At 43.0% G+C, this 26,882-nt stretch overlaps 1 protein-coding gene across 2 annotated transcripts in view; it reads right to left on the minus strand.

The window, feature by feature from the left end:
* map3k2 (mitogen-activated protein kinase kinase kinase 2) overlaps nucleotides 1-26,882 on the minus strand; it is a 135,416-nt gene that overhangs the window by 27,753 nt on the left and 80,781 nt on the right. For both annotated transcript variants that reach the window (XR_012098996.1, XM_073046280.1), the window contains exons 3-9: nucleotides 22,051-22,166; nucleotides 20,779-20,819; nucleotides 18,756-18,855; nucleotides 15,476-15,589; nucleotides 14,080-14,182; nucleotides 11,330-11,460; nucleotides 5,423-5,502 (exon numbers count right to left, since the gene is read on the minus strand). Coding sequence is in view for 1 of the 2 variants with exons in the window: in XM_073046280.1 (XP_072902381.1) it covers nucleotides 5,423-5,502; nucleotides 11,330-11,460; nucleotides 14,080-14,182; nucleotides 15,476-15,589; nucleotides 18,756-18,855; nucleotides 20,779-20,819; nucleotides 22,051-22,166 (685 nt within the window). In the remaining variant the exon portion in view is untranslated. The remainder of the gene's footprint in view (nucleotides 1-5,422; nucleotides 5,503-11,329; nucleotides 11,461-14,079; nucleotides 14,183-15,475; nucleotides 15,590-18,755; nucleotides 18,856-20,778; nucleotides 20,820-22,050; nucleotides 22,167-26,882) is intronic.

Below are 26,882 nucleotides of genomic sequence, written 5' to 3' on the forward strand. Positions count from 1 at the left end.
GCTGAGGAAGAGGATTTCTTGGAACGTATGCAGGATGGTTTTCTGAAACAACATGTCGAGGAACCAACTAGAGAACAGGCCATTCTAGACTGGTTATTGAACAATGAGGAAGGGTTAGTTAGCGATCTTATCGTGCGAGGCCCCTTGGGTAAGAGTGACCATAATATGGTGGAATTCTTCATTAAGATGGAGAGTGACATAGTTAATTCAGAAGCAAAGGTTCTGAACTTAAAGAAGGGTAACTTTGAAGGTATGAGACGTGAATTAGCTAAGATAGACTGGCAAATGATACTTAAAGGGTTGACGGTGGATATGCAATGGCAAGCATTTAAAGATTGCATGGATGAACTACAACAATTGTTCATCCCAGTTTGGCAAAAAAATAAGCCAGGGAAGGTAGTGCACCCGTGGATGACAAGGGAAATTAGGGATAGTATCAAGTCCAAAGAAGAAACATACAAATTAGCCAGAAAAAGCAGCACACCTGAGGACTGGGAGAAATTCAGAGTCCAGCAGAGGAGGACAAAGTGCTTAATTAGGAAAATGAAAAAAGATTATGAGAGAAAGCTGGCAGGGAACATAAAAACTGACTGTAAAAGCTTTTGCAGATATGTGAAAAGAAAAAGATTGGTTAAGACAAATGTAGGTCCCAAACAGTCAGAAACAGGTGAATTGATCGTAGGGAACAAGGACATGGCAGACCAATTGAATAACTACTTTGGTTCTGTCTTCACTAAGGAGGACATAAATAATCTTCCAGAAATTGTAGGGGACAGAGGGTCTAGTGAGATGGAGGAACTGGGGGAAATACATGTTAGTAGGGAAGTGGTGTTGTAAATTGAAGGGATTAAAGGCAGATAAATCCCCAGGGCCAGATGGTCTGCATCCCAGAGTGCTTAAGGAAGTAGCCCAAGAAATAGTGGATGCATTAGTGATAATTTTCCAAAACTCCTTAGATTCTGGATTAGTTCCTGAGGATTGGAGGGTGGCTAATATAACCCCACTTTTTAAAAAAGGAGGGAGAGAGAAACCGGGGAATTATAGACCGGTTAGCCTGACATCGGTGGTGGGGAAAATGCTAGAGTCAGTTATCAAAGATGTGATAATAGCACATTTGGAAAGCGGTGAAATCATCGGACAAAGTCAGCATGGATTTGAGAAAGGAAAATCATGTCTGACGAATCTTATAGAATTTTTTGAGGATCTAACTAATAGAGTGAATGGGGAGAACCAGTGGATGTGGTATATATAGATTTTCAAGAGGCTTTTGACAAGGTCCCACATAGGAGATTAGTGAGCAAACTTAAAGCACATGGTATTGGGGATATGGTATTGATGTGGATAGAGAATTGGTTGGCAGACAGGAAGCAAAGAGTGGGAATAAACGGGACCTTTTCAGAATGGCAGGCAGTGACTAGTGGGGTACCGCAAGGCTCAGTGCTGGGACCCCAGTTGTTTACAATATAGACAATAGACAATAGGTGCAGAAGTAGACCATTCGGCCCTTCGAGCCTGCACCGCCATTCTGAGATCATGGCTGATCATCTACTATCAATACCCGGTTCCTGCCTTTTCCCCATATCCCTTGATTCCCCTATCCATAAGATACCTATCTAGCTCCTTCTTGAAAGCATCCAGAGAATTGGCCTCCACTGCCTTCCGAGGCAGTGCATTCCAGACCCCCACAACTCTCTGGGAGAAGAAGTTTTTCCTTAACTCTGTCCTAAATGACCTACCCCTTATTCTCAAACCATGCCCTCTGGTACTGGACTCTCCCAGCATCTGGAACATATTTCCAGCCTCTATCTTGTCCAATCCCTTAATAATCTTATATGTTGCAATCAGATCCCCTCTCAAACTCCTTAATTCCAGCGTGTACAAGCCCAGTCTCTCTAACCTCTCAGCGTAAGCCAGTCCGGACATCCCAGGAATTAACCTTGTGAATCTATGCTGCATTTCCTCTACAGCCAGGATGTCCTTCCTTAACCCTGGAGACCAAAACTGTACACAATACTCCAGGTGTGGTCTCACCAGGGCCCTGTACAAATGCAAAAGGATTTCCTTGCTCTTGTACTCAATTCCCTTTGTAATAAAGGCCAACATTCCATTAGCCTTCTTCACTGCCTGCTGCACTTGCTCATTCACCTTCAGTGACTGATGAACAAGGACTCCTAGATCTCTTAGTATTTCTCCCTTACCTAACTCTACACCGTTCAGATAATAATCTGCCTTCCTGTTCTTACTCCCAAAGTGGATAACCTCACACTTATTCACATTAAATGTCATCTGCCAAGTATCTGCCCACTCACCCAGCCTATCCAAGTCACCCTGAATTCTCCTAACATCCTCATCACATGTCACACTGCCACCCAGCTTAGTATCATCAGCAAACTTGTTGATGCTATTCTCAATGCCTTCATCTAAATCGTTGATGTAAATCGTAAACAGCTGTGGTCCTGATACCGAGCCCTGTGGCACCCCACTAGTCACCACCTGCCATTCCGAGAAACACCCATTCACCATTACCCTTTGCTTTCTATCTGCCAACCAGTTTTCTATCCATGTCAATATCTTCCCCCCAATGCCATGAGCTCTGATTTTACCCACCAATCTCCTATGTGGGACCTTATCAAATGCCCTCTGAAAATTGAGGTACACTACATCCACTGGATCTCCCTTGTCTAACTTCCTGGTTACATCCTCAAAAAACTCCAATAGATTAGTCAAGCATGATTTACCCTTGGGAAATCCATGCTGGCTCGGTCCAATCCTATCACTGCTATCTAGATATGCCACTATTTCATCTTTAATAATGGACTCTAGCATCTTCCCCACTACTGATGTTAGGCTGGCAGGACGATAGTTCTCTGTTTTCTCCCTCCCTCCTTTCTTAAAAAGTGGGATAACATTAGCCATTCTCCAATCCTCAGGAACTGATCCTGAATCTAAGGAACATTGGAAAATGATTACCAATGCATCCGCAATTTCCAGGGCCACCTCCTTTAGTACCCTAGGATGCAGACCATCTGGACCTGGGGATTTGTCAGCCTTCAGTCCCATCAGTCTACTCATCACCATTTCCTTCCTAATGTCAATCTATTTAATTTCCTCTGTTACCCTATGTCCTTGGCCCATCCATACATCTGGGAGATTGCTTGTGTCTTCCCTAGTGAAGACAGATCTAAAGTACTTACTAAATTCTTCTGCCATTTCTCTGTTTTCCATAACAATTTCACGCAATTCATTCTTCAAGGGCCCAACATTGTTCTTAACTATTTTCTTTCTCTTCACATACCTAAAAAAGCTTTTGCTATCCTTTATATTGCTATAAAGGCTAGCTTGCGTTCTTACCTCATTTTTTCTCCCTGTATTGCCTTTTTAGTTAAGTTCTGTTGCTCCTTAAAAATTTCCCAATCATCTGTCCTCCCACTCACCTTAGTTCTGTCATATTTCCTTTTTTTTTTAAATGCTAAGCAATCTCTGACTTCCTTTGTCAACCACTATGGCCCCTTTCCCCCCTTTGAATCCCTCCTTCTCTGGGGGATGAACTGATTTTGCACCTTGTGCATTATTCCCAAGAATACCTGCCATTGCTGTTCCACTGCTTTTCTGCTTTTCTGCTAGGCTATCCGTCCAGTCAACTTTGGCCAGCTCCTCCCTCATGGCTCCATAGTTTCCCCTGTTCAACTGCAACACTGACACCTCCGAGCTGCCTTTATCCTTCTCAAATTGCAGATAAAAACTTATCATATTATGATCACTACCTCCTAATGGCTCCTTTACTTCAAGATCGCTTATCAAATCCTGTTCATTACACAAGACTAAATCCAGAATAGCCTTGTCCCTGGACGGCTCTCGTACAAGCTGTTCCAAGAATGCATCCCATAGGCACTCTACAAACTCCCTATCCTGGGGTCCAGCACCAACCTGATTCTCCCAGTTCACCTGCATGTTGAAATCCCCCATAACTACTGCGACATTACCTTTGCACATGCCAATGTTAACTCCCTATTCAACTCCCTATTCAATATACATTAATGATTTAGACGAGGGAATTAAATGCAGCATCTCTAAATTTGCTGATGACACGAAGCTGGGCGGCAGTGTTAGCTGTGAGGAGGATGCTAAGAGGATGCAGGGTGACTTGGATAGGTTAGGTGAGTGGGCAAATTCATGGCAGATGCAACTTAATGTGGATAAATGTGAGGTTATCCACTTTGGTGGCAAGAACAGGAAAACAGATTACTATCTGAATGGTGACCGATTAGGAAAAGGGGAGATGCAACGAGACCTGGGTGTCATTGTACACCAGTCATTTAAAGTGGGCATGTAGGTACAGCAGGCGCTGAAAAAGGCGAATGGTATGTTGGCATTCATAGCAAGAGGATTTGAGTACAGGAGCAGGGAGGTTCTACTGCAGTTGTACAAGGCCTTGGTGAGACCTCACCTGGAGTATTGTGTGCAGTTTTGGTCCCCTAATCTGAGGAAAGACATTCTTGCCATAGAGGGAGTACAAAGAAGGTTCACCAGATTGATTCCTGGGATGGCAGGACTTTCATATGAAGAAAGACTGGATCGACTAGGCTTATACTCGCTGGAATTTAGAAGATTGAGGGGGGATCTTATTGAAGCGTATAAAATTCTAAAGGGATTGGACAGGCTAGATGCAGGAAGGTTGTTCCCGATGTTGGGGAAGTCCAGAGCGAGGGTCACAGTTTAAGGATAAAGGGGAAGTCTTTTAGGACCGAGATGGGGAGAAACTTCTTCACACAGAGAGTGGTGAATCTGTGGAATTCTCTGCCACAGGAAACAATTGAGGCCAGTTCATTGTTTATTCATTGGCTATATTTAAGAGGGAGTTAGATATGGCCCTTGTGGCTAAAGGGATCAGGGGGTATGGAGAGAAAGCAGGTACAGGGTTCTGAGTTGGATGATCAGCCATGATCATACTGAATGGCGGTGCAGGCTCGAAGGGCCAAATGGCCTACTCCTGCACCTATTTTCTATGTTTCTATACTGCTCCTTTCTCTAGAATTTTTCCAACTCCTTACATTCAGCGATGGGAATCGAATCCAGCTCACTCCAGCAGCAGCAATACGGGTTCCACTACCACCACTGTCTGTATGTTCTCTCCAAGACCACGTGGGTTTCCTCTGGGTGCTCCGGTTGCTTCCCACGTTCCTGAGACGCGTACGTTAGGGTTGTAAGTAGCGGGCACGCTACGATGGTGCCAGAAGCGTGACGACACATGCAGGCTGCCCCCCCCCCCCCCCCCCGCACATTCTCAGACTCTTTTGGTCATTGCCGCAAACAGTGCGTTCCCCTGTATGATTTGATGTATATGTAACACATAAAGCTAATCTCTGGTGAGCACAAGCAGGGCAAAAGAATGGGAACTGGTGCAAGCAAGGATCTGTATTACCTGTCCAAGGGACTGTCAAGGGAGGGACAGCTCCCAGATGCCGAGTTCTCAGGACTACTCATTGACAGTGGGTCCAACATCTGCCAAGAAATAGTCAAAAGTTAGATGAGAAATCATTCTGAAAACTCAGGAATGGAAACAGAAGTAAACCAGTGGAGAGTCAGACAGCACAGAAATAGGCACAACCTATCCCTTTCAACCAAGATAATTGTGTATATTCTACATAGAAATTTGCAATATTACTGCATACTGCATGTCCTCTAAAGCATTGACAAACTTCTATAGATGCACAGTAGGAGTTTCCTGACTGGTTGTATTACAGTCTGGTATGGAAACACCAATGCCCAGGAACAGAAAATGCTACAAAAAGTGGTGGACACTGCCCAATTCATCACAAGTAAAGCCCCCCACCCCCCTACCCTTGTGCACATTTACAAAGAGCACTGCCGCAAGAAAGCAGCATAATATCATTCAGGACCCCCACCATCCAGGCATGCTCTCCTCTCGCTCCTATGGAAGGAGATACAGGAGCATTAGATCCCACACCACCAGGTTCAGGAACAGTTATCACCCTCCAATCATCAGTCTCCTGAAACAGCATGGATAACGTCACTCACCACAACTGTGAACTCATTCCACAAGCTACAGACTCACTTTCAAGAACTCTACAACTGAACAGTGGCCAATCAGTGATCAGGAGCATGAGACAACATAGCTCACTTAGGTTTGCCGATTCAATACACAAGGCATCAATTCTGGCAGTTTGGCATTTAAACAACAGCCAATCAGCCATCGGGATTGATTGGCGAGAAGTGATAAAAATAAGGCAGAGGCAAGTGGAGTGGCCATTGTTGGAGTGGACAGTGTTAGAATGGTTATTTGAGGCTTTAGCTCTCCGAGGCTTCTTTTACCAGTTTATTTATTGTTTCCTTCTTTATATTTGTACAGTTAGAACAGTAGGCAGGATAGCTGAATGCTCCTCTTGTAGGAAGTGGGAAAGCAGGGAGACCTCCAGTATCCCAGGTAACTTCACCTGCAAGAAGTCCATCTGGCTGCAGTTTCTCATGCTCCACATTAAGGAGTTGGAGCTGGAACCAGAATAACTCAGGATCATTCAGGAGGGTGAGGAGGTGATAGATAGGACATATAGAGAAGTAGTTACACCCTAGGTGCATGACTAGGGCAAGTCAAGAAAGGGAAAGGAGTTAAACTACTGGTGCAGAGTACCCCTGTGCCCATCCCCTTCAACAACAAGAATACACTTTAGATACTGTTGTGGGGGGGGGGCCTTTGGATGACCTAGCAGAGGAAGGTCTTAGCGGTCATGTATCAGCACTGAGCCTGGCTCTGTGACTTAGAAAGAAAGGAGGGAGAAGCGACAAGCTGTGACGATAGGGGGTGTATTAGCATGGGGAACTGAAAGGAAGGCCTGTAGTCGAGAACAACATTCCCTGATGTAGGTACCAATGACATAGGAAGAGTGACAAGGTTCCACAAAGTGCATTCAGGGACTTAGGTGCTAACTCCACGGCTGGTACACATGCCCATGCCATATGCTACTGAAGCCAGAAATAGAAACATCGTGGAGTTTAACACACGGCTGAAGAGTTGGTGTAGGAGGGAGGGAATCAGATTTTTGGATCATTTGGGCTCTCTTCCAGGGAAAATGAGACTTGTACAAAAGACACACACAAAATGCTGGTGGAACACAGCAGGCCAGGCAGCATCTATAGGGAGAAGCACTGTCGACGTTTCGGGCCGAGACGTCGATAGTGCTTCTCCTTATAGATGCTGCCTGGCCTGCTGTGTTCCACCAGCATTTTGTGTGTGTTGTTTGAATTTCCAGCATCTGCAGATTTCCTCGTGTTTGCACTTGTACAAAAGAGAGGGTTTTCACCTGAACTGGAGGGGGGTATTAGTGAGAAAGTTTGCTAGCGCTGCACGGTGGTGGGGGGGGGGGGGGGGGGGGGTGGCAACCTGAGTTCCAGAACAGATAGTGGACAGGTTGTGGAGACAGAGGTTGTTAACACTCAAACAAAGTCAGGAATCAAAAAGTAGATCATGATGCGATTAATGATCTGAGCTGCGTTTATTTCAATGCGAGAAGTACCATTGGAAAGGCAGGTGAGCTCAGGGCTTGGATCGACACCTTGAATTATGATATTGTAGCCATTAGTGAGACTTGGTTGCAGGAGGGACTGAACTGACAGCTCAGTTTTCCAGGGTTCAGTTGTTTCAGACATGATTAAAGGAGGAGGGGGGTGGCGTTACTAGTCAGGGAAAATGTCAGGACAGACTGGAAAACTCATCGAGTGAGGTTTTATGGGTGGAACTGAGGAATAAGAAGGGTATGATCATGTTAGTGGGGCTATATTATAGACCATCCAACAGTCTGCAGAATTTAGAACAAGTTTGTAGAGAGATTGCAGACTGCTGCAAGAAACATAAATTTTGTTATAGCATAGTGTATAGTATTTTAACTTCCTACATATTGACTAGGACCCCCATACTGTAAAAAGACGAGATGGGATATAGAGTTTGTCAATGTGTTGAGGAATGTTTCCTTAAATCAGTACACAGAAGTCCCAACAAGAGAGTGTGCGATACCCGATTTGCTATTAGAGAATGAGATGGGGGAGGTGACAGAAATTTGTGTAGGGAACACTCTAGTGTTCACAATGCCATTAGTTTCAAAGTAAATATGGAAAACTATAGGTCTGGTCTGTGGGTTGAGGTTCTAAAATGGAGAAAGACCAACTTTGATGGTATCAGAAAGGACCTGGGAAGTGTGGATGGTACAAGCTGTTTTCCAGCAAAAGGGTACTTGGTAAGTGGGAGGTCTTGAAAAGTGAAATTTTGAGTGCACAAAGCTCATATGTACCTGTCAGAATAAAAGGCAAAGAATAAGGTTTAGGAAACCTTGGTTTTCAAGAGATATTGAGTACCTGGTTAATAAATAAAGAGGTGCATAGCAGGTATAGGCAGGTAGGAATAAATGTGGTACTTATGGAGTATAATAAATGCAAGAGAGCACTCAAATAAGAAATCTGGAGGGATAAAAGAAGGTATGAGCTTGCCCTAGCAGACAAGGTGAAGGAGAATATTAAGAGCAAAAGGATTGTGAGAGACAAAATTGGTCTTCTAGAGGTTAGAACAGTAATCCACGTATGGAACCAAAGGAAATGGGGGAGCTCTTACATGGATTTTTTGCATCGGCATTTATTAGGGAGACGGGGACAGAGTCAATAAAAGTGAGGGAAAGCAGCAATGAGGTCATGGACCCTATACAGATTAGAGAGGATGATGTGCACGCTATCTTGAGGCAAATTAGGGTGGATAAACCCCCAGGGTCTGACAAGGTGTTTCTTTGTGGGAGGCAAGTACAAACATTGCAAGGGTCCTAGCAGATATATTTAAATCATCCTTAGCGACAGGTGAGGTACCAGATGATTGGTAGATATCAAATGTTGTTTTGCAGTTTAAGAGAAGCTCTAAAAATAAACCAGGAAATTATAGGCTGGTGAGCCCGACATCAGTATTGGGAAAGTTATTAGAAGGTATTCTAAGGGACTGGATATATGATTATTTTGATAGACAGGGACTGATTAGGGATAGTCAGAATGGTTTTGTGCTTGGTAGGTTGTGTCTTAACCAATCTTTTTCGAGTAAGTTACCAGGAAGGTTGGTGAAGGCAAGGCAGTGGATGTTGTCTACCCAGACTTTAGGAAGGCATTTGACAAGGTCCCACATGGGAGGTTGGTCAGCAAGGTTCTGTCACCTGGCATTCAAGAAGAGGTAATAAACTGGATTAGATGTAGGCTTTGTGGAAGAAGCCTGAGAGTGGTAGTGCAGGGTTGCCTCTCTGACAGGAGGCCTATGACTAGTGGAGTGTCACAGGGATCAGTACTGGGTCCTTTGTTGTTTGTCATCTATATCATCGAAAAGGATGATAATGTGGTTAACTGGATCAACAAATTTGTAGATGACACCAAAATTGGTGACAGCCAAGGAAGACCATCAGGGGTCGAGCGGGATCTGGACCAGCTGGAAAAATGGGCTGAAAAATGGCGGATTGAATTCAGTGCAGACAAGTGAGAGGTGTTGCACTTTAGCAGGACAAAGCAGGGTCGGTCTTACACAGAGAACGGTAGGGCACTGAGGAGCAACGGGATCCAGGAATACAGGTCCATTATTCATTGGAAGTGACATCACAGGTTGATAGGGTCATAAAAAAAAGCTTTTAGCACATTGGCCTTCATAAATCCAAGTACTGAGTGCAGGAGATGGAATGTAATGTTGAAGTTGGACGATGTTGGTGAGGCCTAATTTGGAATATTGTGTGCAGTTTTAGTCAGGAAAGGTGTAAATAAGGTTGAAAGAGTACACAGAAAAATTTACTTTTTTATGTGTTGCACTGTACTGCTGCCATAAAAAAAATCAAATCTCACAACATATGTATGCCTATGCTGATAAATCTAATTTTGATTCTACATGGAATGGACAGGAGGAGGAGTATAGGAAACTGATACAGGACTTTGTGATATGGTGCAACTCAAACTACCTGCGTCTCAATATCACCAAGACCAAGGAGATGGTGGTGGACTTTAGGAGATCTAGGCCTCATATGGAGCCAGTGATCATTAATGGAGAATGTGTGGAGCAGGTTAAGACCTACAAGTATCTGGGAGTACAGTTAGACGAGAAGCTAGACTGGACTGCCAACACAGATGCCTTGTGCAGGAAGGCACAGAGTCGACTGTACTTCCTTAGAAGGTTGGCGTCATTCAATGTCTGTAGTGAGATGCTGAAGATGTTCTATAGGTCAGTTGTGGAGAGCGCCCTCTTCTTTGTGGTGGCGTGTTGGGGAGGAAGCATTAAGAAGAGGGACGCCTCACGTCTTAATAAGCTGGTAAGGAAGGCGGGCTCTGTCGTGGGCAAAGTACTGGAGAGTTTAACATCGGTAGCTGAGCGAAGGGCGCTGAGTAGGCTACGGTGAATTATGGAAAACTCTGAACATCCTCTACATAGCACCATCCAGAGACAGAGAAGCAGTTTCAGCGACAGGTTACTATCGATGCAATGCTCCTCAGACAGGATGAAGAGGTCAATACTCCCCAATGCCATTCGGCTTTACAATTCAACCGCCAGGACTTAAGAACTTTTTAAAAGCTATTATTAATGCTTTTTGAGATAGTGATTTAGATGCATATCATATTTTTTACTGAGTTAAGTATTGTATGTTATTAGATTTGCTACAACAAGTGTATGGGACATTGGAAAAAAAGTTGAATTTCCCCATGGGGATGAATAAAGTATCTATCTATCTATCTATCTACATTGTGGGTAGAATGATGGTTATCCTGATAATTACTCTCAATTTTATTTGGAAAACCTCAATTGCCAGTTTCAGGAAATTCAATCAGAGATTTGTCAAAGTTAATCCCTCCCACCCCGGAACAATTTGGTGCCGAAACGCATGGAGAGGTCGCTCCAGCAAATGGTGCCTCATCTGTCTTTCTGAGAAGGCCCATCACTCTCTCCGAGAGCAAAGAGTCGGCACGTCACTCCCAATGACAACAAGCAGCCAGGGTGTCACTCCTGCTGAAAACAAGGAACCAGAGAGTCAATCCCGACTGTGTGGAGAAAGCCCATCACTCCCGCCGACGGTAAGGAACCGAGACGTCACTCCCGACAGCAAGGAGTCAGATCGTCACTCCTGCCGACAGTGAGGAGCCAAAGCATCACTCCTGACAGTGTGGAGCTAGTATGTCAGTCCCACCAACAAGGAGCCAGAGTGTCACTTTCCGCAGCTGCCTTCCCTTATGCTGCCCTATTCACAGTGAACCCATAAGCTAGCAGTGCATACGAGCTGATGAGTGGTAGGACTAGGAAGGGAGGATCCCTTACTTGGTCCATGCTCTCTGGAATGAACTCGCCCTCACTGTTGATGCTAGTATAGGATCCATTTCGTGCGACCTGCTGCTGTCCGTCAGGAATGTACCCAGGTGGTGGAGAGCTCCTATCTGATGTCTGTGAAGCTGAACAAACAATAGGTGATTCAGTGAGCAAAATACCAATCAAACTAACAACCTTCCAATTCCCAGCAACCAACCACAAATTGAACATGAGGATTCATGAAGAAAAGGTCTCAGTGGAAAGTTATATCTGAACAAAATGGGGGAGAGGGAAGGGGAAAATCGATGTTCTCTAACTCATGGTAATCTCACCCCTTCCCTCTTCTCTCCTTTTTCATTCACCATTCTGGCTCCTATCTTTACCGTTCCCCTCTCACCTGCCCATTACTCCCTCTTGTGCATCTCCTTCCCTTTCTCCCAGGGTCCACTCTTCTCTCTGATCAACCCTTTACCTCCAATACTTCATCTCCCCCTCCCCCATCCATCCATCCATCTTCCTCCTCACTAGATTCACTTGTCACCTGCCAGCTTGTATTCCTTCCTCCCTCTCCTACCTTCTTATTCTGGCTTTGCCCCCCCCCCCCCCCCTTTCCTTTCCAGTCCTGATGAAAGGTCTTGGCCAGTACGTCAACTGTTCATTCCTCTATATAGATGCTCCCTGACCTGCTGTCTTCCTGTAGCATTTTAAGTGTGTTGCTCAATAACCCATGCCCACAGCTTCCACATCAGACTCAGAATCAGGTTTAATACCACTGTTCTACAGCAGCAGTACACAGCAATACATTTAAAAATATATAAATTAATATAGTTACGGTGCCTAAGACTTTGCAAAGTACAAAAATACAAACAAATTTCATGACATATGTGAGTGATGATAAACCTGATCCTGATATGGGTCTCTATTGTGGACTCAGAGTGGGAAATTGGGAAGTACCAGAGAGACATTTTGTAATGATCAATAAACTAATTGTTTGGAACCAAATTACCTTGCCTGGTGTCTCAGGGCTGTGTGTGTCCGCACCTGCGCCATCCTTAACCCCTGGCACTCCTTCTCTGCCACCTGTCCCACATCCTACCGTGGCATTCCACCCTCGACATTCCCAACAATCTTTGCTCCCGCCAGAGTTACAAACTCTATCTCCACTCCACATTGAAAAATACAGTGCTGTACAAAAGTCTCAGGCACACTAGCTATATACACATGCCTAAGACTTTTGCACAGTTCTGTACATACACACACACATACATTTTATACATACAGTGCCTATATAAAGTATTCAACCCCCTTGGAAGTTTTCATGTTTTATTGTTTTACAACATTGAATCACGGCAGATTTAATTTGGCTTTTTTGACACTGATCAACAGAAAAAGACTCCTTTGTGTCAAAGTGAAAACAGATCTCTACAAAGTGATCTAAATTAATTACAAATAAAGCCAAATTAAATCCACTGTGATTCAATGTTGTAAAACAATAAAACGTGAAAACTTCCGGGGGTGGGGGGGGGTGAATACTTTTTACAGGCACACGCATACACACACACAATGGATTTTAGTTAACTGAGCCATCAGCTAATCGGGATAACCACTTATTTGGGACAACTCTTGAAGAACAAAAGATAATCGAGAAAATAGCCAGGTTTCCCTTAGTTTACTTGTTAACACTGTATCGCTTACGGAACAGACTCAATTGGCCTAATTCTGTTCCTATATCTTATGGTCTTAATTGGGGCTGGAGACTGTTGCCAAACAGTTTTTAACAAGTGTCAGTCATGTATGTGCACTTGTGTGACCAGTAAATGCTACAATGTGCTTCGAGCGAACAGTTTTTAAATAGCATCTGTTGTGTGCGTTTGTGCTCAAAAAGCAGTGATTTTTGACTCCATAGACGGCGAGAAATAAGCAATAAGACAATTCAGAACTGTTTTACTCACTGTGGTTTCAAGCATTCAGGCTTGGAGATGCCAGAACAGCAGGGAGTAAAAATGAAACAATTTCACTATTGCATCAAGTTAGAAACTATAAAGAACTTGAAGGTATCAACAATCATTTTAAATGTTAAAATGAAAATTAAGATTTGGAGAAATGCAATCATCAAAAGCATTTTATGAAGGCAGTCCGTTATCTGCATGAGGTGTCTGTGCTGATTTGTTCATTTAGAATCAAAAGAATGGGCCAAAATGTTTGTGTGTGTGTGTGTGTGTGTGCGTGCGTGCGTGCGTGCGTGCGTGCGTGCGTGTGTGTGTGTGTGTACGTGTACGTACATTATCATGCTCTTGCATTGGTTCATTGTCTGTTCAGAAATCTGATGGTGGAGGTGAAGAAGCTGTTCCTGAAACATTGAGTGTGTGTCTTCAGGCTCCTGTATCTCATCCTTGATGGAAACAATGAGAAGAGGGCATGTCCTGGGTGATGGGGTGCCCCTTAATGATGGATGCCACCTTTTTGAGGCACTGCCTTTTGATGAAGTCCACCATCCTCAGCAAACCCCAAAATTTAGTACCATTAAAAATAATGCCAGCCGTTTTTTCCCCACTGAGGTTTAGGGCATAAGATTCTTCATTGTAAATGACTGCTGGGTGGTTCTGTAACATGAATTAAAGTGAACTCAATATGCAAATTAATAAAAATTAAAGATGGGACTGAAAGGGGGGATAGACTGGGAATTGTTTTATATCTGATTCAAGATTTAGTACCCATCATCTTTTTGTTAAAGGACGTTGTAAATGCAAAATAGAGCATACCTATCACTGGGAGCCGGTTTTTCCTCTCGGCACCCATGTAGACGCTGTTGTTGTCCAAGTCATCCAGCATTTGTAAAGCCTGCATGTTGCTGAGGCTTGTTACCTAGGCAACAAAGTAAACTAAAGTTTGAATCTGAATTTTAAAAATGTTAAAACTGCTCACAGATAGTGTAACTGCATAATGCTCTAACTGTGCCAGATCAGGACTCAATTCCCCTCTCTAACACCCCTACTACTTTCCTCCAATCAAATGATGCCCCCTCATATTATCCATTTAGAACATAGAACAAAACAGCATAGACCCTTTAGCCCACAATGTTATTGCGAACCAAATGGTCATCAAATGACCAGCTAAACTAAACTCTTCTGCCTAAACAATGTCCATACCTTTCCATTTCTTTCACATTAATGCAGCTCTCTAAACATCTCTTAAAAATTTCTAATATATCTGCTTCTACCACTACCCTAGGCAGCACATTCCAGGCACCAAAACTCTGTAAAAAAAAAACTTGTCCCTCATATCTCTCTTGAATTTACCCCCTTTCACCTAAAATTTATGTCCTCTGTTAATAGATATTTCTATCCTTAGAAAAAAAAGTCTGTTATTTCTATCTATGCCTCTTATAATCTTATAAACCTCTATCAGATATGAAATGCTGGAGGAGCTCAGCACGCCAGGCAGCATCTATGAAAAAAAGTACAGATGACATTTCTGGAAGGGTTTCAGCCTGAAGCATCAACTGTGGAAGTGTTTTGGCCTGAAAACATCGACTGTACTTTCTTCCACAGATGCCGCCTGGCCTGCTGAGTTCCTCCAGCATTTTGTGTACTTTCTTCCACAGAATGCCGCCTGGCCTGCTGAGTTCCTCCAGCATTTTGTGTGTTTTGCTCAGATTTCCAGCCTCTTTAAAGCTTGCACATCCTTCATTTAGGGCGACCAGAACCGGACACAACTCCGTTACAGACAGCCCCGGCTGTGAAAGGAGGAGGGTTGGGCATAGAGCAAGCAATGCCATCCTGTAAAAACAGAGCTACGGTTGAAATGTCAACAGAAGCTCCAGAGACCTTATCCCTGGGAGGAGGATCTTTGTCTAGAAGATGCATGAAGTCATGTGCCAAAAGCAAAAACCACAGGGCTGGTAAACCTTCAGCAGGATTGAAGACTCTGGTGGGCTGCGGTCAGTGGCCTAGGCTCAGTAGAGGTGATGGGCTTAAGAAGAAGAAAAACTGGACACAATATTCTAAGTGTACTACAGGATAGGTGTTTGATGGTCAGCAGAGATCCATGAGCTTAAGAGCCTCTTGCATTATTCTTCAATTCTCACCCCCGCCCCCCCAAACCCACTCTCATCTGCTGATTCATTGTAGATCCACATTGCTCCCATCCCTTGCATACCTGGTTGTTTGACTGCAGCACCAACAGGATTTTGAGGCTCTTCATGTGCACACTCCGATCCAGGAGTTCGATGGCTTTATCCAAATCGTCCTGTGTGGTCAGAGGGATCACTAACTGCAGAACAAATCAGAAAGCACCAGTAAGGAGACTGATTTCTGATTTCACATTGTCATGAGCTTGCAACGGGATCTGGACCAGCTGGAAAAACTGGCTGAGAAAAGGGCAGATAGAATTTAATAAAGTACGAGATTTTGCACTTTGGGAGGGCAAGCCTGGATAGGACTTGCACAAGTGTAGTAAAACAGAAGGATATGGGTATACAAATCCATAATTCCAGGAAAGTGGCATCAGTCACGTAGGGTTGTAACGCGAGTTTTTGGAACACTGGCATCAGACTTCCAATATAACTCGGAGTCCTGCCATGTGCAGAAGTTCGCTGATGACACGGCCATAGTGGGGTGTGTCAGGAATGGACAGGAGGAAGAGTATAGGAAACTGATACAGGACTTTGTGATATGGTGCAACTCAAACTACCTGCGTCTCAATATCACCAAGACCAAGGAGATGGTGGTGGACTTTAGGAGATCTAGGCCTCATATGGAGCCAGTGATCATTAATGGAGAATGTGTGGAGCAGGTTAAGACCTACAAGTATCTGGGAGTACAGTTAGACGAGAAGCTAGACTGGACTGCCAACACAGATGCCTTGTGCAGGAAGGCACAGAGTCGACTGTACTTCCTTAGAAGGTTGGCGTCATTCAATGTTTGTAGTGAGATGCTGAAGATGTTCTATAGGTCAGTTGTGGAGAGCGCCCTCTTCTTTGTGGTGGCGTGTTGGGGAGGCAGCATTAAGAAGAGGGACGCCTCACGTCTTAATAAGCTGGTAAGGAAGGCGGGCTCTGTCGTGGGCACAGAACTGGAGAGTATGACATCGGTAGCAGAGCGAAGGGCGCTGAGTAGGCTACGGTCAATTATGGAAAACCCTGAACATCCTCTACATAGCACCATCCAGAGACAGAGAAGCAGTTTCAGCGACAGGTTGCTATCGATGCAATGCTCCTCAGACAGGATGAAGAGATCAATACTCCCCAATGCCATTCGGCTTTACAATTCAACCGCCAGGAGTAAGATATGTTAAAGTGCCGGGGTTAGGACTCAATGTATTTAAGTAAACTACTTAAGAACTTTTTAAAAGCTATTATTAATGCTTTTTGAGAGGGTGATTTTAGATGCATATCATACTTTTACTGAGTTAAGTATTGTATGTAATTAGTTTTGCTACAGTAAGTGTATGGGACATTGGAAAAAATGTTGAATTTCCCCATGGGGATGAATAAAGTATCTATCTATCTATCTATCTATTCATAAATCAGAGTACTGAGTACAGGAGTTGGGATGTTATGTTGAAATTGTACAAGACATTGTGAGTCCTGATTTGGAGTTCTGCTCATCTACCTGCAGGAAAGATTGAAAGAATACAGAGAACATTTGCAAGGATGTTGCCAGGACTTGAGGATCTGAGTTATAGAGAAAGTTTGAATAGGTTAAAAGTATATTCCCTGTAGCATAGAAGAGGGAAAATTTGATAGAGGTATACAGGTTTTTTTCCCACTGACGTTGGGTGATACCAGTACTAGAGGTCATAGGTTAAGTGTGAAATATGAAATATTTAAGGGGAACATGAGGGGGAACTTTTTCATCAAGAGGGTGGTGCAACTGTGAAACAAGTTGCCAATGGGAATAGTGGACATGGGTTCGATTGCAACACTTAAGAAAAGTTTTTTGATCAGGTGATGAGGGTGATTATTGAATTAGAGTGGATATTGTCTACACAGATCTTCAAATCTTAAAGTATTTGAAAAGGTCCTTTGTGGGAGGCTCAACCAAAAGATTAAGATGCATGGGATTTATGATGAATTGGCTGTTTGGATTCAGAACTGGCTTGACTATGAAAATGTAGATGGGTAGTTGCAGGTGTGGGTTGGTTGCTAAGTTTGCAGATGATCTGAAGATTAATGGTGTTGTCAATAGTGTAGAAGGTTGGCAATGAAAACAGTGGGATATAGATCAGTTTCAGATATGGGCAGAGGAATGGCAGATGGAGTTTTACCCAGTCAAATGTGGCGTGTTGCACCTTGGTAGGTCAAATGTAACGAGACAGCACACTGCTAAGGGCAAGACTCTTAACAATGTGGATGAGCAGAGGGATCTTGAGGTCCCAATTCACAGCTCCCTGAAAATGGCAACACAGGTTGATAGGATGCATACAGAATGCTTGCCTTTATTAGTTGAGGCATCAAGTTCAGAAGTCAGGAACTTGTGCTGCATAATGATAAAATTATAGTTAGGGCACATCCAGAAAATTGCATACAGTTCTGGTTGTTCCATTTTAGGAAGGATGTCGTGATTTCAGAGGGTGCAGAAGAGGTTTACCAGGATGCTGCCTTGATTAGGGGGCATGTGCTATACCAAGAGGTTGGACAAACTCGGGTGCTTTCTCTGGAATGGCAGAGGCTGAGGGGAGATACGATGGAGGTTTATAAGATTATGAGAGGTATAGATAGAGCAGACAGACAGTATCTTTCTTCAACTATTGAAATGTCATGTATTTAAGGTGAGAGGGGGTAACTTCAAAGGAGATGTGAAGGGCATTTTTTTTTTCACACAGTGAATGATATGTGCCTTGAATGGTCTACCTGGGGTGATGGTAGAAGCGGAAACTTTAGGGACTTTTAAGAGATGTTTAGATATGCACATGAATATCAGGAAAATAGAAGAAAATGAACAATTTAGTTGTCCACTTGATCACTTATTTAATTGGTTCAGCACAACATTGTGGGCTGAGGGCCTATTCCTATGCTGTAATGTTCTATGTTCTCTGTTTGGATAAGTACATGGATGGCAGAGATATGAAGGGCTAAGGTCCAGGAGCAGAACAATGGGAATAGGGGATTAACAGTTTGGGATGAACTAGATGGGTCGAAGTGCCTGTTTCTGTGCTGTAGTGCTCTATGACTCAAAGGGAGTTTTCCATTGCATCTGTGCATAGATGTCTTTGTGCATATGGCATTAGATTCAACTTTGACCAATGTTCCTTTCAACAACAGCAAATATTTTCAAGTACTGAATCGCTATGAAAAATTTCCAGGTTTTATTTCACATTCATTATACCAAACTGTCCAACGGGTGAAAGGATAAGTAAGTATGGTATCTTGTCATTGGTGGAGGGCAGAGCCAATAGCTTACCTCATTATTAGTGGAATACAGACCCAATGGCTTACCTCGTTATTGGTGTAGTGCAGACCCATCGGCTGACCAAAGGCAACCTTGGCTTTAGCTGCAATGTCTTCAAGCAGAACTGGTCGGGGGAACTGCAAGATTCTGAATTGGGAATGAGAAGAGAAATTAGTCAGTGTAACTAACAGCACTCAGATGACAGAGGAAGTTGCAGAGGGCTGAAGATGCAGACTACATCCCTCTTCATACATCACCACAGCTGTTTAATTAACTTCATTTCCCAATGAGGAATGAATCTTTATGGTCTGCATTTCTCTTTACTGACAAAAATCTTCAAACAGTATTATAACCATAATTATCCAGGTGATAATTCCAGGCTCCAATGATTTATTTCAACCATTGGATTTGGGAGTGTGTCTTATGAGGATGGGTTGAACTTAGTGGAGCTTAACAGAAGTGACTTCATGGAAAGAATGGGTTGTAAAGCGATCTTTTGGCACATTGTCCTTCATTAATCTAAGTAATGAAGACAGGAATTGTGATGTTATGTTGAAGTTGTATAAAATGCTGGTAAGGTCAAATTTGGAGAATTGCGTGCAGTTCTGTTCACTTACCTACAAGTAAGATATCAATAAGATTGAAGGATTACAGATAAATTTTATAAGGATGCTGCCAGGACTTGAGGACCTAAGCTATAGGGAAAGACTGAATAGGCTCGGACTTTATTCCCTGGAGGGTAGGAGTTTGCAGGGAGATTTCATAGAGGTATACTAAATTATGAGGGGTATAGATAGTGTAAATACAAACAGGCTTTTTCCACTGAGGTTGGATGAGACGAGAACTTGAGGTTCTAGGCTAAGGGTAAAATGTGAAATATTTAAGGGGAACCTGAGGGGGAACATATTCATTCAGAGGGTGGTGTGAGTGTAGAACGATTGCTGAGGAGGAGCTTAGAAGGGATAACGGCGCCTAACAGCGACTCCTTTGCTTGCATCTTCGGAAACAGCTCTATTTCCACCTTTAATATCTTTATTTTTCCCTTTCAGGGTTCTTTTGAAGACCCTGACCTGGAGTTACACGCAGAATTCGGTTCTTTGTGGGAATGGGACCTGTTCTCGGGGTTCCACGACTGGCTGATATTTGACATGCCAAAGGTTTGGCCCGAGAGTCTCGATTGTGTTTGGAGCCTAAGATCTCCGGGCTCTGGAGATGGGTGATCAAGGATCGGTGTCACAGCAGGAGGCTGGAAAATCTTTCACTGTGGGCCCGAAGACTCAAGGGATTTGCAATCTTCGGGCACAGAGCTCGAAAAAAGCGATGAAACAGATTCTTAACACTGTAAACCAATGGGTTGTTGTTATATATCCCGCTCACTGTGAGAATGGAGGACACCTGAGTTGTCGAATGTCGGGTGAAATGCAAAGCCTTTGGGGTAACTTTGGTCTGTGCCTTTGCTATCGCTTAGCTCACGCTTGTGCTCTGTAGCAGATGTGCCTTTTGTTTTGCTGGTGGGGGGGGGGATTGTTGCTTATGCACAGGAGGGGGGAGCTGGGGGGAACTTTGGGGTTCTCATGTTTAACTGTCATTCATTCTTTAGGGCACTTCTCTGTTTTCGTAGATGTTTGCAAAGAAAAAGCATTTCAGGATGTATATTGTATACATTTCTGATATTAAATTTGACTTTTGAACCCTTAGGAAGTAATGGATGTGGGTTAGATTTCAACATTTATGAGAAGTTTGGATGGGTACATAGATGGGAGAGGTATGAAGGGCTATGGTCTGAGTACAGGTTGATGGGACTAGGCGATTAATAGTACGGCGTACTAGATGGGTCCGAAAGGGCTGTTTCTGTGATGTAGTGCTCACAACTCCATATTATGTACACTCAGTGTGGGTCAGATGGTCAATCTTCCTGCCTGTGCTGATCCATGGATCTTTATTCTCAGAGATGCAATCAACTTCTGGTGTTTATGTAAAGTGTGTAGATTTCTCAGAAATCAGATTAAGATAGAAATGGCCACAGAATCCAGTTCATTTTAACTCCAAGGATAAGGGATGGCTTCTCACCTCTTCTCCCCACGAAACTCAAATTTGACTCTAACGTCATTCTGGAATGGAAGCACAAAAGATAAATCAAAGGAATGTTAGATGTGATGGGATTGTAAATAATGAACATTTACACACATTCAACGTTTCAGAAACAGCTTCTTCCCCTCCGCCATCAGCTTTATGAAAGGTCCATGAACCCCACCTCATTTTTTGAACTACTTTTTTTATATATATGTCTTATTGTAACTTATAGTAATATTTTATGTATTACACAGTTTTGCTGGCACAAAATAAGAAATTGCACAACATATGTCAGTGTAAAAAAAACCTGATTCTGGTTCGGAACTTCAGTATGCATTCCTTACTCATATACTCAATGTCCTGACCAGTGAAGGCAAGAATGCCATTCATTTTCTTTTCCTGAAGAGAAAAATTCATCTTGGAACCAGTAACTTTTCCCAAAGGTTAAACCTCTTCATCCTATTGCTTAATCTCTTATTTCTTCCAGAATCCCATAGCCAGCAAAAAAGGGGTCCTTTAGATTTCATCTTTGAGTTTTCACTTTTGAACTCATCGTAACAGTGAATAATTTTCCCAAAATGGAGTCCTGACAGTTCATTTTACTGTCCATTATCTGTCCATTATTTACATCCATTATCTGGAAGTCTTTCATCCAAAGAGAATGAACCCAACACTGTTGATGATCTCTAAATGAAAAAAAACTTTGCTCTGTACATCGCCATGAAATCCCAATTATTTATTTATTTTATTTCTATTTTTAGATACAGCATGCTAACAGGCTATTCGGGATCAATAAGCCATGCTGCCCATTGATCTCGAATAGCCTGTTAGCATGCTGTATCTATAAATAGAAATAAAATAAATAAGTAATTGGGATTTCATGACAATGTAAAGAGCAAAGTGTGCGCTGACCACTATATTACTGTGTCGCCTTAAATGATAAAGGGTATCAATCCAAAACAACCAATGTTTACTCCCCTCCAGAGATGCCACCTGACCCGCTGAGTTCCTCCAACATTTTATGTGTATGACCTGGACTGGATGGGCTGAAGACCCTGAACCTGTGTTGTATTGCTCTGTGACTCTGTGCCAGGAGACCTCTCCCCACCGCAGGCAACAGAGAAGGAAGGTTGGAAGACCCTTACCATGTTCATCAGAGATGGGTGGGCACCGTGGTCAGTATGGACTAGTTGGGTCAAAGCCCCTGTATCGTGCAGTATTGCTCTGTGACTGTAGCTTTATGGAACCCAAACTTCGATGGACACGTACCTGATTACCGGATGAGGTCTTGGGTTTCCCTGTCTCGTGCAGTGACAGGAGAGGTCGACTTGCCATGTGCAGCACGGCCAGGTCCTGCATGATGGAGTGGAGCGCTTCCTGCTCATCTATCAAAACAAATTATTGTGACACTGCTCACAACCACTTGAATACGTTGCCATATTGCTCTCTCCTCAAATACAATGCAGATTTTCAAAACTTGTCTCAATCCAGAACATCGAAGAGCACAATAAATACCCTAGGTTCTACCCCTCACCAATTTATTTAACTTAGAAAATTAACAATTACCAAAGGGGGCACACCTCTTTTATTCACTATTTCTACCCTGTGAAAAAGATGCTGCCTGTCCACTCTATTTATGATTCTTACCATCTTGTACACCTCTATCAAGTCACCCCTCATCCTCCTTTTATCCAGAGAGAAAAGTCCTAGCTCACTCAACCTAGATATGCTCACTAATTTAGACAGCATCCTGGTGAATCTCCTTTGCACTGCCTCTAAAGCTTCCACATCCTTCCTATAATGAGGCGACCAGAAATGAGCACAATACTCCAAGTGTGGTCTTACCAGGGTTTTATAGAGCTGCAACATTACCTCATGGCTCTTGAATTCAATCCCCAACTAATGAAGGCTAACATACAATAAGCCTTCAACAACTCGTTGAGCAACTTTGAGAGATCTATGGATGCAGACTCCAAGATCCAAGACCCAACTTCAAGACTCCAAGATCCACCTGTTGCTCCACACTGCTAAGAATCTTGCCATTAACCCTGCACTTTGTCTTCAAGTTTAAAGACATGTTAGAGTCTTTAATTAAGGAAATACTGGGAAGATAATGAATGGACTGTGCAGCAGCAATGCGGACTTCACTAACCCGTAATATAATAACACCATAATATGACATAAGAGCAGAAACAGGCCATTTGGCCCATCTAGTCTGCTCCACCATTCCATCATTGCTGATCTACTATCCCTCTCAAATCCATTGTCCTGCCTTTGCTCTGTAACCTTTGACACCCTGACTAACCAAGAATCTATTAATCTCCGCTGCTCAATGACTTGCCTCCACAGCAGTCTGGCAATGAATTCCAAGATTCACTGCCCTCTGGCTAAAGCAATTCCTTCTCATCTCTTTTCTTAAGTGCCACACCATTAGGAACAACTGCTTCCCTTCAACTTGAGCCCCAGAGATGAAACGGCTAATATGAGACGACATAATTTTAAGGTAATTGGAGGAAAGTACAGGGAGAGGGGGATGTCAGTGAGAGGTTTTTTTTAAACAAAAAGTAGTGGGTGTGGAACATGCTGGCAGATATTGTGATAGTAGAGGCAGATACATCAGGGGCATTTAAGAGACTCTCAGATAGGCACATGGATGAAAGACAATGGAGGGCTAGGTAGGAAGGACAGGTTAGATTGATCTCGGAGTAGGTTAAAAGTTAGGCACAACATCAATGGTCTACTGTGCTGTACTGTTCTATGTTCTAACACTCTTCATCACTACAGTTTAGCAACACTAAGACAACTTTGCACTAAAAATGAACTGTTATTGTTCAATTTGCTTTCTTTCTTGTAAAAAGTATACACAACTTATGTTTTTTTCCCTGTGATTGCTGTTTTATGATACTACATCCCTACAATGCTCTTGCAAGTACGTTTTTCATTATACCTGTGCACATTACAATAAACTCGACTTAGAATCCTCGTTTTATTATCTTAAGACGCTGCTTCCCAACCTGGCCTATAACACCAGAAGACATAGGAGCAGGATTAGGCCTCTTGGACTAAGGAGTCGCTGTTAAGCGCCGTTATTCCTTCTAAGCTCCTCCTTAGCAATCGTTCTACACTCACACCACCCTCTGAATGAATATGTTCCCCCTCAGGTTCCCCTTAAATATTTCACATTTTGAAAACACACAGCACAGAGTTGTGGGGGTCTGGAATGCACTGCCTCGGAAGGCAGTGGAGGCCAATTCTCTGGATGCTTTCAAGAAGGAGCTAGATAGGTATCTTATGGATAGGGGAATCAAGGGATATGGGGACAGGGCAGGAACCGGGTATTGATAATAGATGATCAGCCATGATCTCAGAATGGCGGTGCAGGCTCGAAGGGCCGAATGGTCTACTTCTGCACCTATTGTCTATTGGACTATCAAGTCTATTATCCCTCTCAATCAGTATCTCCTTCCTTTTCCCTATAACCTTTGACACCCTAACTAACCAAGAACCCATCAATCTCCACTTTAAATATACTCAATGTCTTGGCCTCCACAGCCATCTGTGGCAATGAATTCCAGAGATTCACCTTCCTCTGGCTAAAGATATTCCTTCTCATCTCTGTTCTGAAGAGAGATCCTTCTATTCTAAAGCTATGCTCTCTGGTCCTAGACTCACACTAAAGGAAATACCCTCTCCACATCTACTCTATTCAGGCCTTTCAATATTCGATAGGTTTCAATGAGATCCTCCCTTATTCTTCTAAACTCCAGCAAATGCAGTCCCAAAGCCATCAAATGTTCCCATACATTAACCCTTTCAATCCTGGAATAATTCTCGTGAATCTCCTCTGGACCCTCTCCAATGAAAACACTACTTTTCTTAGATAAGGGACCCAAAACTGCTCACAATACTGCAAATGCGGTCTGATCAATACCTTATAAAGTATCAATCTTACATACTTCTTTTGTATTCTAGTCTTCTTGAAATGAATGCTAACATTATATTTGCTTCCTCACCACCGAATCAAGCTGCAAGTTAACCTTTTGGGAATCCTGCACGAGGATTCCAAGTTCCTTTGCACCTTTGATTTTTGAACTTTCTCCCAATTTAGAAAATAGTCTTTGCCTTTATTCCTCCTACCAAAGTGTGTAACCATACACTATATTCCATCTGCCACTTTGTTGACCTTTCTCCCAATCTCTCCAAATCCTTTTGCAGACTCCCTGCTTCTTCAACATTACCTACCCTTCCACCCATTTCCGTATCGTATGCTAACTTGGCCACAATGCCATGAATTCCGCCATTCAAATGGTCAATACATAACGTGAAAAGAAGCAGTCTCAATAACAACCCCTGTGGAACATCACTTGTTACCTGGAGCTAACCAGAAAAGGCCCCCTTTATTCCCACTCTTTGTGATATACCAGTTAGCCAATCTTCTATCCGTGCTCATATCTTTCCAGCAATACCATGGGTACTAATTTGTTAAACAGTTTCACATTTGGTACCTTGTCAAAAGCCTTCTGAAAATCCAAGTAAACAACCTCCATTGACTCTCGTTTGTCTATCCTGCCTGTTATTTCCTCAAAGAATTCCAACAAGTTTGTCAGAAAACCACACTGACTTTGGCCTACTTTATCATGCACCTCTAAATACTGTGAAAACTCGCCCTTAATGATTGATTCCAACTTAACTGGCCTATAATTTCCTTTTTCTGCCTCCCTCCCTTCTTAATAAGTGAATGACATTTGCAATTTTCCAGTTTTCTGGAACCAGTCTAGTCTAAAAGATCATTACTCAAAAGATCATTACTAATGCCTCTACAATCTCTTCAGCTACCTCCTTTGAACCCTGGGGTGTACTACCTTAAGACCCAAGCATCTTCTCCTAAGTAATAGCATATATAACCATATAACAATTACAGCACGGAAACAGGCCATCTCGGCCCTTCTAGTCCATGCCGAACGCTTACTCTCACCTAGTCCCACTGACCCGCACTCAGCCCATAACCCTCCATTCCTTTCCTGTCCATATACCTATCCAATTTTGCTTTAAATGACAATACCGAATCTGCCTCTACCACTTCTACTGGAAGCTCATTCCACACAGCTACCACTCTGAGTAAAGAAGTTCCCCTTCATGTTATCCTTAAAATTTTGCCCCCTAAGTCTCAACTCATGTCCTCTTGTTTAAATCTCCCCTAGTCTCAATGGAAAAAGCCTATCCACGTCAACTCTATCTATCCCCCTCATAATTTTAAATACCTCTATCAAGCCCCCCCAACCTTCTACGCTCCAAAGAATAAAGACCTAACTTGTTCAATCTTTCCCTATAACTTAGGTGCTAAAACCCAGGTAACATTCTAGTAAATCTTCTCTGTACTCTCTCTATTTTGTTGACATCTTTCCTATAATTCGGTGACCAGAACTGTACACAATACTCCAAATTCGGCCTTACCAATGCCTTGTACAATTTTAACATTACATCCCAACTCCTGTACTCAATGCTCTGATTTGTAAAGGCCAACATACCAAAAGCTTTCTTCACCACCCTATCCACATGAGATTCCACCTTCAAGGAACTATGCACCATTACTCCTAGATCACTCTGTTCTACTGCATTCTTCAATGCCCTACCATTTACCATGTATGTCCTATTTGGATTATTCCTACCAAAATGTAGCACCTCACACTTATCAGCATTAAACACCATCTGTCATCGCTTAGCCCACTCTTCTAACTGGCCTAAATCTCTCTGCAAACTTTGAAAACCTACTTCATTATCCACAACGCCACCTACCTTAGCAGCTACACTTACTTCTGCCCCCTGACACTCTTGAATTTCTGGCATACTGCTAGTGTCTTCCACAGTGAAAACTGACACATAATACTTGTTAAGTTTGTCCGCCATTTCTTTGTTCCCATTACTACCTCTCTAACGAAACCCAATTTCCCTCGGGATCAATAAAGTATGTCTGTCTGTCTGTCTGTCTGTCAATACAATTTTCCTGTGGTCCAATATCCTTTTACTCTATATTTATATCTGAAAAAACTTTTGGTACCCTCTTTGATATTATAAGATAGCTTACCTTCATCTTTTGCCAC

This window comes from Hemitrygon akajei, chromosome 5 (genome assembly GCF_048418815.1).
Source record: "Hemitrygon akajei chromosome 5, sHemAka1.3, whole genome shotgun sequence".
NCBI lineage: Eukaryota > Metazoa > Chordata > Chondrichthyes > Myliobatiformes > Dasyatidae > Hemitrygon > Hemitrygon akajei.